This window comes from Dermochelys coriacea, chromosome 1, assembly GCF_009764565.3.
Source record: "Dermochelys coriacea isolate rDerCor1 chromosome 1, rDerCor1.pri.v4, whole genome shotgun sequence".
Taxonomy (NCBI): domain Eukaryota; kingdom Metazoa; phylum Chordata; order Testudines; family Dermochelyidae; genus Dermochelys; species Dermochelys coriacea.
Window position 1 is genome coordinate 268,727,276 of NC_050068.2, and position 13,036 is coordinate 268,740,311.

At 40.6% G+C, this 13,036-nt stretch overlaps 1 protein-coding gene across 5 annotated transcripts in view; it reads right to left on the reverse strand.

Moving 5' to 3' along the window:
- Positions 1-13,036, reverse strand: part of CFAP54 (cilia and flagella associated protein 54) — a 184,614-nt gene that overhangs the window by 5,344 nt on the left and 166,234 nt on the right. For 4 of the 5 annotated variants that reach the window (XM_038387606.2, XM_038387605.2, XM_043491960.1 and 1 more), the window contains 4 exons: positions 7,901-8,086; positions 7,028-7,134; positions 6,018-6,186; positions 4,208-4,285 (listed from right to left, as the gene is read on the reverse strand). In XM_038387606.2, coding sequence (XP_038243534.1) covers positions 4,208-4,285; positions 6,018-6,186; positions 7,028-7,134; positions 7,901-8,086 — 540 coding nt within the window. Of the gene's footprint in view, positions 1-4,207; positions 4,286-5,738; positions 6,187-7,027; positions 7,135-7,900; positions 8,087-13,036 lie in introns of those variants that run through there. The other variant, XM_043491985.1, reaches the window with a different exon arrangement.

Consider the following 13,036-nt stretch of genomic DNA (forward strand, 5'->3'; position numbering starts at 1 on the left):
ATTGTGGACCAGATGTAGATTGTGTGTAGTGAGGGGTAGGTAGGTGGAACTTGTCTGACAGATGAGGGTGCAATGGAGCCTTCCTCCTTCTCGTCTTCTTCCTCCTCATCACTGGAGAAGGGAGGTGCCATCATTGGGGGAGAAAGGAAGGGAGCATCGTGAGTCTGGAGAGAAAGGTGGAAGTGGGAGAAGGTCACATCTAAGGAGAGGAAACTCAGGAATGTCAGATACCAGCAGGTTTTTAGGATATCTGAAGTCTTGTGGCAGGGGAAAAAGCATCATCGATGCCGAAGTGCGACTCAATGCTGAAGGAGGGATGTGCTCCCCTGAAGAGTCAGTAGATGGAGCAAGAGGCTTGGCCGGTGCCAATGACTTTGCCAGTGTGGACATTAGTATAAAGTGGCCTGTCTCGGTCTTCAGAGCTGCAAGATGGTTTTTTTCATTTCGGTAGGAGAAGTACTTGGACGGGCCCTAGAGCTACGTCCCCTGTCAGATGATATTGAAGCAACTGACTTCTCAGTGGATGGTGTTCTGGCAGGCTGTGCCTCAAAGTGTGAGGAGGGAGCCCATTTCTTTCAATCCAAGCAAGAAAGTGATGACTTTCTCTCAAAGGGACGCAGGGAATGAGTATTGGGGCAGATGATCTGGCAGAGCGCGAGGGCCTCACAGGAGGAAAGTCTGGGCTTGGGTCTGATGCCGGTTGTAGTGATTTCTCCATGAGGAGAAATTTTAACTGAATTTCCTGGTTTTCTGGATCTGGCTATCAGGCCAGGGCAGTGGGAACATTTTGTGGGACGTGTCCCTCCCCAGACAGTGAATACACTGCAGGTGGCCGTCTGGTACTGGGAAGGCGACCACGCAAGAAACACACCTCTTAAACCTGGGGATCTGGGCATAAATGTGAGGGAGAAAAAAGCTTCCTGGGTGGGAAGGATGAGAAGCAGAGAAACAAAAACCTAAACTATGAAATAACTGTAAAGGTAAAGTTACAACAATTTATTTTTAAAAAAAATTTAGATAGAAGAAAAGAGAAGGAAAAGAAGAAAATACTAACTACACTACAACTAACAAGTAACGCACTATCTACTGAAGGAACAGGATAAGTAGGCTCTGTTGCGGATTCCGTCCCAGACCAAAGACGGCAGAGAAGGAACTGGGGGCAGTTGGACAGCACAGCACTACATATACATCCTGCGAGATGGGGGAGGTCCGACAGGCACTGCTGATGAAGATCTCCAATCCCAAGTGCAGGGGGCGCTGCCATGCCTACAAGTGGAGCACCTATAGGTATATCACTCAAAGAAGAACCATTAAGCTTCCATCAGGCAGACCTGAGGGAAAAAATTGTCCTCATCAGTCTATCAACAGTTTTATGAGACTTTATACTAATGTTTTGGCATCTACTATCACAATAGTTGTCCCTAGGCAAGCTTCTTCTCACAGAACACCAAGGTTTACAAACAACCTGAAAAAAATGAAGAGAGGCAGGAAATCCCTAGAGGGCCGGTGGTTGAATTGTCATGCTGAGTCTGATCGACCAATGGATTTTTTAACATGGTATGCTATATCTGTTTTTATTTAATGCAGTGTTGGTGTAGCCACGTAGGTCCCAGAATATTAGCGAGACAAAGTGGGTGAGGCAATATCTTTTATTGGACCAACTTCTCTTGGTGGGGACAGACGAGCTTTCAAGCTACACAGAGCTCTTCTTCAGGTCTGGGAAACATACTCTGGGTCTCACAGCTAAATACAAGGTGAAAAAGATTGTATAGCATAAGTAGTTTCAAGGGACCATTCAAGGTCACATGGCCTGTCAACACCTCTCCAGTCATAGTTGGGGGTCAGGGGTTTAGTGGGTTACAGATTGTTGTAATAAGCCATAACTATCCAGTGTCTCTGTTCGGTCCATGATTTTTAGTGTCTAGCAAAGTTATCAATTTAAGCTCCCAGGCTCATCTTTTGAAGGTGTTATGCAGGTTTCCTTTGAGATGAAGACCGAGAGGTCAGATATAGAATGATTACTTTGTGAAAAGTGTTCACCCATAGGCGATTTGGTATTTTCGTCTTTTATCATTTTTCTGTGAGAGTTCATTTGGGAGCATAGTGACTGTCTGGTTTCACCCACATAGTTGTTATTGGGGTATTTAGTGCACTGCATGAGATACACCACATGTGATAGGCATGTGTAGAATCCCTGGATTTTGAAAGATGTGTTATGGGGAGTGTCGATCATCGTAGCAGTGGAGCTATTTCAGTTGTTCTCAACATCCTGTACTCCATGATCAGCTTCAGCAATGGAACTCTATAGACAACTGCATACAAGAAACCCACAGATCACTACACCTACCTTCATGGATCCAATGAACACCCCAAACAAACCAAGAAATCTGTTATCTACAGCCAGATACTCAGATACCACAGAATATACTCCAAGGAGAAAGTCCAGGATATATACCTGTGATGGGGGAGGGTCCCAGAGTTTGGGCTGCAACCGAAGCCCGAATGTGTACACTGCAGTTAAACAGCCCTTTAGCCCGAGTCAGCTGGCATGGGCCAGCTGTGGGTGTCTAATTGCAGCATAGAAGTACCTTCTCAGTACATTTCCCAGATCTAAAGAAGAGCTTTGTATAAGCTCAAAAGTTTGTCTCTCTCACTTACAGAGGCTGGTCCAATAAAAGATATTACCTCACCCATCTTGTTTTTATTTAAGACAGTCTTGCTGGGGACTTGGAAACTGGTAATGAGGTCACAATCACTCTTTGGATGCCTCCAAGATAAACTGAATGCTGATCATAAGTGGGGTAACAACTTGAGTACACTGTCATGGACAAAAAATGTACCAATCCACCTCCCAAAAAAGTTGATGGTAAGAACCAAAAAGGACAAAAGGAAAGCCCAAATGACTGGAGGGTCCAAAGCTAGATGTAAGGATACATGTAGTCTTTATATTAAAAAGTGCTGAGAATCTGGTGGAGCCTATGCAAAGTATGTAGCTCTTGGCAAAGGTGGAGAAGGGAAAAATTAGACAAATCTACTGTGAGCATTTTTAGTTTTCTGTTGTATGTAGAAGGAAGTGTTTGTAGCCAAACAATGAAGGTATAAAGTTTATAATCATGCTATTGTGGAGGCCTGAGACCTGATCAAATACGTCCTCCCACCCCAGTCACATATTAAACCAGCCTTGGGTGAAACTCAAGAGAGTTCACCACTAAAATTTGAAAAAAAAAAAAGAATATTAAGATAAGCTCTGACCAACATTTCAATACTGCATAAACAGAGAAGGTCACAATTAAGTTTATCTTTCATGTCTAAATTGTAAATGTAAAAACTTGGGCGAAGGAGGACAGGTAGGTGCCAGTATGTAATTGGTTAAATTTTGTTATTTAGGAGTGGGGGATGTGATAGGTTAGTACATTTAATGGAGGTAGCTAGTTTTACCTATAATGTAAATGAAAAACAATGCTTTTTGGAACCATTTCCGGACTGCAGTTCAACATCAAGCTGCCAGAATTCTGACCCCTCTATATGACCATGACGTGCAGAGGCATCACTGGGAACCCCCAGATTAGTGGATCCTCACTGGCCATTGGGTGAAATTTGTCTCTATATTGGAGTGGTGAGCATAAGAGATTTGCTTGGTATATGTATTCTGGGGTGTCGCTATAAAAGGTGTTTAGAGCACAGCTGTTAAGGCTCTTTCACTGGGAAAAGGTTCCGCAGACCTGCAGAGCCCTCAGCCCCGTGAACAGGGGTGGGTACTTAAATTGATTAGGTTTCTCCTGAGCCTATGGGTAAAGATACGTACCTTACACCCTGAGCCCTCAAAAGGGAAAGGGTGGGGATGCCTAAATTGATTGGGTCATGCCTTGAGCTGTGGGTAGGGTATAGGCAGGGTGCCCAAATGAGAGGTAACAATTGTGTACATCAATGCTATTTTGATTGTATAAATCTCTATTAAAAACCAAGAAAGAAAGAAAGAAAAAAAGAAAAAACAAAAGAAAGAAGAAAAAAAAAGAAAAAGAAAAAAAGAGAAAGAAAAGAAAAAAAAAAAAAAAAAAAAGAAAGAAAAAAAGAAAGAAAGAAAGAAAGAAAGAAAGAAAGAAAGAAAGAAAGAAAGAAACTAATTGATATCATCTCTATTTTAGTTTGATCAAAGAATTTTAGCCTTGAAGAAAAAGAGGGTTTTTTAAAAATCAGAATATCATACCTCAGTTAATGGAGATGACAGATCTGGAACAATACACAGCAAAGCTTTTACTTCAGACAAACATTGCTTAAGCATTTCCTAATGATAACAAAATAGGAAAAATCAATGCTGTATTTTACTTTTATGCTATGAACTATTAGAGAGGATTTTTAAACATTCTTTTTCATTGCCTCACAATTATGGGGTTATTTGTTGTTTTGACAGAATTCCAAGCGTGGGAATGTTTACGTTCCATTTTTTAATACTGCAGAGAAGTGATGCTCAGACATCCTTAAATGTATAAAGTTCCAGATTTATAGTATCCACAGTAAATTCATGCTGGTCTTTTCTATAGCAACCCAAGAGCACAATCCTGCAGTCCTTACTCAGGCAAAACACCAATTGACTTCAGGAATGAGCAGGGCCGTCTCTAGGGGAATGCGGGGCCGGAGACAACACCTCCCCGCTGCCCCCTCACCACTCCCATTCCACCCCTTTCCCCAAGCCCTCGCCCTGCCTCTTTCCAGCTTCCATCTCCTCCCCCAAGCAATACCAGCAGCCGGTGAGGTGGAGCAGAGTGGGGCAGCCTGGGGCAGAGTTGCTCATTGCTGCTAGTACCAGGCCCCCTGCTAACCCCCCAAGCCACCCAGGACCCTGTGTCCCGAAGCATGGGGCCCCTCAAAGCATGGGGCCCGGGGTGGTTGCCCCCGTCTGTCCTATGGACATCACAGCTCTGGGAATGAGCCCCCAATAAGTGTACTTCTGCCACACATTTACTGGAGACATTAGAGTTAAGCAGATAGGAAGAAGATATTTATGTACATATAACATACAAAAGAAATGCCACAACCAATTAGCATTCCAGACTGTGGTTTTCAGATCACTGACTTATTTACTAATGAAAGCTTGAACAAAAACCTTCAGCTAATCAGAAACAGTCACTAAAGGATAGCTCTGTCTACCTCCTAAAAACACTGTATTCTGTGATTGGCTGAAACATCATTTGTTCACCAAGCCAGTCAGAATACAGCTTTTCAATAACGGCACAGTGAGCAATTGTTACTGCTTCACAGCACCCATCAAGCAAAATGACAGCATCTACATCATTAATCATTTCATATAATAGATATAAAGAGAACAGTGTCACATGATAAATGTCTCCCACTTTGAAAATAAACGTCTACTTTTCCTCAGCATTTATCAAGCAGCAGTTATGCTGTAGCAATATTCTATTCCATTGACATTATCTCAAAGAGACCACATGGAAATCCTGAAATTGCCTCTTTTGTATTTATTTATTTCTGTCACAGAGACATATTCAGCCTTGCTAATAAAAAGAGAGAGCATGGTGATATAGAGAAAATGAAAAGAAATTCCTTGCCAGTTTTAGTCCTACTCAGTTATTGGAAGTTTCTCTTTTTAGAATCCAATCACTGGTCATTCTGCATTGAAGACATATAAGATATTTTGTCAAAAGAGCTTTTGTGTTCATCTGTATATTAGTATAATACCATGGCCAACATTTTCAAATACGGATCACTAAAAAAGTTAGGTGCTTATAGCCATATTTAGACATCTGAGAATGTGACCTTTATTTTCAAGGAAGCTGAGCATATTTTATGTCAGGCACACCTGACAAGAAAGGAAAAAAGTTACGAAGTTAAAGATTAGGTGACGTGGGTGAAAATGTTTCAACCTTCCTTGAAGTAGTTGAGGGAGGTCTCAGTTTTTGTCTTTTCTTCCAACTTTCCCATTTCCTCAAAAATAAACATGCAAGACATCAGACTATCAGACGTATTTAGAATTCTGGGCATAATTTGTCCTCACTTACTTCTGTTTTTTCATCAAATTGCACCTTTGCGAGATTAATTTTGGACTTTTTTGAAGGCACTCGTTTCTGTCTTTCACTTTGTACTTGTAAAGGAAAACTTGTAGATGACTGCACCAATATTTCAATGTGCTGTTTCACATTAGACAATTTCTCACGTAAGGAAATAATTCTAAAAAAGAATAATGTTGTATCTGTTACAAAATGCAACAATACCTTTGGCAATGCTTTGATGTTACTTTTATTTCCATACATAAACAAATTGACATGAGTTGTTTCTCACATAGTTTTGCTATGGTGGTTTCTTTCATTTCAAGCCTGATCCTGCAGTTTTGCAAAAACCAAGCTTTCATGGAAGACAATGGATCTATGAGATGTGAAGAAATGCAATATTAGGCACTTTGTGATTTAAAAGAACCACAATAGAAATGGTGAGAGGAAACATACTTCAAAAATAATATTTTCTCCTTTATGCCATTGCCATTCTGTTGCCTTTGTTGCTATGTTGTGTGTTTTGTATGCCAGAACACACCAGATAAGTTTAACAATTTGATGAGCTGAGTTGAATTTGAAATAATACATAAAATATTGCTATAGTTTGTATAACAAAATTCGGAAGTTCCTGAACTTTGCCGGGCAGGGATACCTTTTACCAACAAGACTATTCCCTTCACAATGTTCTCCAGTGCTTCCTCCAGTTCAGTTCTGCATAGTTCAAACATTACTGCTTCTATTACTTTCCTTGGGACTCTATCCACAGTCTGATATATCTCTAAGTTTACTGATATTCAGCCTAAAATTTATTTTACCTAACTTTATCGCATTACTCCTAGCTATTCCCCCTTGTATCACCCTATACAACTGATCTCTGTCCTTAGTATTTATAGCCTTCAAATACTAATAGTTATATTTCTGAGCAGTCATCATTTGATCAAGACACAAATTATGCATACAGTAGACATTCCACACATAATATAGCATGTAGTAATATAACAAGGTCTGTGATTAATTACCTAGTCAGTGGAATCCACAAGTGACCAGAAAACACATTGACTGAATTGAAAGTCTTGATGCTGACAATCTTGACATAGTTTGTATTGTAAGCATAAAGCAGCAAAACCTGTAAAGAAATGCAAATATGTAAGGCATAAGCCAAGACTGGTATTTCAGACATAAAGTATTTCAATAACAATATACAAACTAATATCTCTGTTGACTTTGGTGGGACTATTCATGTGAATAAAGTTAAGCCCCTGTGCAAAAAACATTTGCAGAATCAGAACCTTAGACTGTCAACTCTTTGGGGGAAGAAGTTGTTTCTTTCTATATATCTATTTGTACAGCATCCAGACTATTGTAGGTGCTACCACTAAGTAAGTAAGTATTTTCTGTGGGTTTGAAAGATTATGCCACATGGCATGACCACCCCAAATGCACCCCGACTTCCTGACCCCATTTAACCACACATTCCAAAACCGAGAGAGTCTTCACCCCATGCAAACTGAACATAGGGCTTCTATTGAATGTGGGTTAGGGGACATGTTACTATTGAAGCTTCTTCCCTGCCCTGGTGTGTGTCAGTCATTTTATTATATCGAAGTATTATGATCCATATAGCAAGCACAATCACCCAGTCTATAGAGTAATACCAACAAGATGAGTTAGGTCAACTTTAGTCTTACTGAATTAATTTGCTTTTGTGGTTGAAAATTTATTTCTTAGCAATAGATGAAGATTTTTGGTCCATACACAAGCAATTTCAGGTGTGTGGCATCATGCATTGTATGTATATAGGATTTATACAAGTTTCAGGCACTGCACTTAAATGCACTTTGTTATTTTTAATAAAAAGCTTCAATCCAACTCTTTTCATTTTGTAATTATACCATAGTCTCCATATCTTTCGTTCCTTTCTCCAGAGATGGAATGTACCACTGGATGCAAAGTTCCTTGTTTGGAGCAATTGTTGCCTTGTTGTCTAGCTGAATGTCTGTGTCTGTGCTAAAAGAAACAGTGGAGGCTATTCTCACTGTGGACATCTTATGTGGGGCTCCAGGAATTTCTGGAGACACCTGAAAAACAAATGTAAACCAAAATAATGATTTATAATTTTTTTCCAATATAAAATAAGCTTGGCTAGCAGTTAGTTTTAGACCAGTGGTTTTCTACCTGGAGTGCGTGGACCCCGGGGGTCTAGAAACTATGTTTAAGATTTCCAAAAGGGTCCACACCATAATTCAAAATTTAAGGGTCCGCAAATGAAAAAAAGATTGAAAACCACTGCTTTAGACAATCTACACTGTCTTTTTAGTCCCATTATAACATCTACTGCTGTATAAATATACTATTTTTATTTATACAGCATCTGACAAAGTGGGTATTCACCCACGAAAGCTCATGCTCCAATACGTCTGTTAGTCTATAAGGTGCCCACAGGACTCTTTGCCGCTTTTACAGATCCAGACTAACGCGGATACCCCTCTGATACTTTTATATAGTTATTAAGGTAAATATGCAGCTTTAAAAGAAGCCACACCCATTTTTCTCAGCTGAGCTTTTTAAGAGTTCACATGGTGAAACATTTTTTGTAATGAATAAACTGAAGAGTTTTTAAAAGTGAAGTAGTTAATCAAAATCTGTACTTCTAAGCTCCAGATGGTTTGTCCTTTCTAAAAATTATTTGACATGCTGATCATATGGAAATCCAGTGCTGAGACATTCAACCCGCTTCCATATATGTTAACAACTACAGTAGTGACTTCACCATTCGGCCACAAAAAATGGTCTTATACGGTCAGTGGGTCCTTGGCCACACAGATCCAAAGGATAAAAACACCCTGAGACAATAAGCACCCATGACATACTCACAATGTTCTCTTGGCAAAGTAAAGCAGACTCTGTTCCTGGGGGTACCCCACACTATACATGGTTCCTCAGTGTCTCTTGGTGTCCCATCACCAGCAGCGGGGGGGGAAAAGGAGGAAAACCTTTCATGGTGACAAGCAAGGTAGGCTAATTCCAGCAGTTAACAAGAATATCAGAGGAACAGTGGGGGGGTGGGGTGGGAGGGAGAAATACCATGGGGAAATAGTTTTACTTTGTGTAATGACTCATCCATTCCCAGTCTCTATTCAAGCCTAAGTTAATTGTATCCAGTTTGCAAATTAATTCCAATTTAGCAGTCTCTCGTTGGAGTCTGTTTTTGAAGCTTTTTTGTTGAAGTATAGCCACTCTTAGGTCTGTGATCGAGTGACCAGAGAGATTGAAGTGTTCTCCAGCTGGTTTTTGAATGTTATAATTCTTGACGTCTGATTTGTGTCCATTCATTCTTTTACGTAGAGACTGTCCAGTTTGGCCAATGTACATGGCAGAGGGGCATTGCTGGCACATGATGGCATATATCACATTGGTAGATGCGCAGGTGAAGGAGCCTCTGATAGTGTGGCTGATGTGATTAGGCCCTATGATGGTATCCCCTGAATAGATATGTGGACAGAGTTGGCAACGGGCTTTGTTGCAAGGATAGGTTCCTGGGTTAGTGGTTCTGTTGTGTGGTGTGTGGTTGCTGGTGAGTATTTGCTTCAGATTGGGGGGCTGTCTGTAAGCAAGGACTGGTCTGTCTCCCAAGATCTGTGAGAGTGATGGCTCGTCCTTCAGGATAGGTTGTAGATCCTTGATGATGCGTTGGAGAGGTTTTAGTTGGGGGCTGAAGGTGATGGCTAGTGGCGTTCTGTTGTTTTCTTTGTTGGGCCTGTCCTGTAGTAGGTGACTTCTGGGTACTCTTCTGGCTCTGTCAATCTGTTTCTTCACTTCAGCAGGTGGGTATTGTAGTTGTAGGAATGCATGATAGAGATCTTGTAGGTGTTTGTCTCTGTCTAAGGGGTTGGAGCAAATGCGGTTATATCGTAGCGCTTCGCTGTAGACAATGGATTGAGTGGTATGATCTGGATGAAAGCTAGAGGCATGTAGGTAGGAATAGCGGTCAGTAGGTTTCCGATATAGGGTGGTGTTTATGTGACCATCGCTTATTAGCACCGTAGTGTCCAGGAAGATCTCTATCTATTAGGCTTGAATAGAGACTGGGAATGGATGAGTCATTACACAAAGTAAAACTATTTCCCCATGGTATTTCTCCCTCCCACCCCACCCCCCCACTGTTCCTCTGATATTCTTGTTAACTGCTGGAATTAGCCTACCTTGCTTGTCACCATGAAAGGTTTTCCTCCTCTCCCCCGCCCCCGCTGCTGGTGATGGCTTATCTTAAGTGATCACTCTCCTTACAGTGTGTATGATAAACCCATTGTTTCATGTTCTCTGTGTGTGTGTATATAAATCTCTCCTCTGTTTTTTCCACCAAATGCATCCGATGAAGTGAGCTGTAGCTCACGAAAGCTTATGCTCTAATAAATTTGTTAGTCTCTAAGGTGCCACAAGTACTCCTTTTCTTTAGGCATGAATACAGTACGGCTGATATAAATGAGTACATAGAAATGGAAATTACCACATGTGAGTTGGAAGGAAAATTTAAAGAGCTTAATGTGCTCAAATGGGGAGGTGGGGTAGGGTTCTGTGTCATTTCCATTCCAGAATACTGAAAGAATTGGCAAATGAAATTGTTAGTCCAGTAGCAAGGATATTTAATAAATCTATATATTTGTGGGTAATATCATATGGACAATAGCTAACAGTGTACCTATATTTAAGAAGGGGGGAAAAGTGATCTGGACAATTACAGACCTATTAGTTTGACCTCAGTAGTACACAAGGTTTTAGAGCAAATTGTGAAGGAAAGATAATTAAATTCATGGAGGTTAATAGTAATGGGGATGTAATGCAACATGGGTTTGCCAAAGGTAAATTATGCCAGACTAACCTGATTTCCTTCTTTGAGAAAATAACTGATTTATTAGATAAGGGAAATGCAGTAGATCTAATACACTTGGACTGAAGTAAAACATTTGATACACTACTACATGGGAAATTACTAGCTAAATTGGAAAAGATGGGGATTAGTACAAGAATTGTAAGGTGGGTAAGGAACTGGCTAAAGTGGAAAAGGCAACAGGTTCTGCTGAAAGGTGAACTATTGAACTGAAGGGAGATTACTAATGAAGTTCCTCAAGATCAGTCTTGGGACCAATTTTATTCAATATTTTTTATTACTGACCTTGACACAAATATAAGAGGTTTCAGAGTAGCAGCCGTGTTAGTCTGTATTCGCAAAAAAAAAGTACTTGTGGCACCTTAGAGACTAACAAATTTATTAGAGCATAAGCTTTAGTGAGCTACAGCTCACTTCATCGGATGCATGAAGTGAGCTGTAGCTCACTAAAGCTTATGCTCTAATAAATTTGTTAGTCTCTAAGGTGCCACAAGTACTCCTTTTCTTTTTACAAATATAAGAGTGCACTAAATTTGCTGATGGTACTAAGTTGAGAGACATCATCAATGCAGACGATGACCAGAATATTATATGGAAAAATCCTGATGACCTTAAAGACCTGAATGGGATGAAATGCAATATTACAAAGTGCAAAGTCATGGACTTAGGGTCTAATAATAAGAATTTCTGCTACAAGCTGGGGTTCATCGTTTGGAAGTGACAGAGACGGAGAGAGACCTAGATATGTTGATCCATCACAGGATGACTATAAGTCAACAGTGTTATAAGGCTCTGAAAAATACAAGTGCAATCCTTGGATGCATCAGATGAGGCATTTCCAGAAGAGAGAGAGAAGTCTTAATGCCACTGGACAAGGTACTGGTTAGATCTCTTGTGAATACAGTGTACAATTCTGGTCAAGTGCAGAGAAGAGATACTAGGATGACTGGGGGCATGGAGGAACTATCTTATGAGAGGAGGCTCATAGATTTTTAGGCTAGAAGGAACCATTGTGATTATCTAGTCTGACCTCCTGCACATCACAGGCCACAGAACTTCACCCACCCCCTCCTGAAATAGACCCATAACCTCTGGCTGAGCTACTGAAGTGCTCAAATCTTGATTTAAAGATTTAAAGTTACAGAGAATTCACCATTTATTCTAGTTCAAACCAGCAAGTGACCAGTGCCCCATGCTGCAGAGGAAGATGAAAACCCCCCAGGATCTCTGCCAATCTGACCTGGGGGAAATTTTTTCTCAATCCCAAATATGTCAATCAGTTAGACCCTAAGCATGTGGACAAGACCCAGCAGCCACAGACCCTTTTTTCTGGAAAAGAATGCTCTGTAGTAATTCAGAGCCCTGCACAGTGTTCAATCTCTGGCCAACATGGATATATTGCTGATAGCAGTCATAGATGGGCCATATGCCATTAGAGGTAACCTCCTCATACCATCTCCTCCATAAACATATCTAGCTCAGTCTTGAAACAAGTTAGGCTTTTTGCCCCAATAGTCTCCTTGGAAGGCTGTTCCTGAGCTTACTCCCATGTTGATTAGAATTCTTTGTCTAATTCCAAGCTTAAACATGTTGATGGGCAGTTTATATCCATTTGTTCTTGTGCTAACATTGGCCCTTAACTTAAATAACTCTTCTCCCTCCTTGGTATTTATCCTTCTGATGTGTTTATAGAGAGCAATCATATCTTCCCTCAGCCTTCTTTTGGTTAGGCTAAACAAGCCAAGCTCCTTAAGTGTCCTCTCATAAGGTAGGATTTCCATTCTTCTGAGCATCCTAGTAGCCTTTCTTTATACCTGTTCTAGTCTGAATTCATCTTTTTTAAACATGGGAGATCAGAACTGCACTCAGTATTCCAGATGAGGTCTCACCAGTGCCTTGTATAATGGTAATAATTCTCTGTCTCTACTGAAAATATGTCACCTGATCCATCCTATGGTTGCACTGGCCTTTATCACAGCTGCATCACATTGATGGCTCACAGTTGACCAATACATCCATGTCTTTCTTTTCCTCTGTCACTTCTAACCAATAATGACCCCCAGCTTATAGCAGAATTTTTTGTTATTAGTCGCTATGTGCAAAGTGCAAGCTCAAGACTATTAAATATCATCCCATTTCT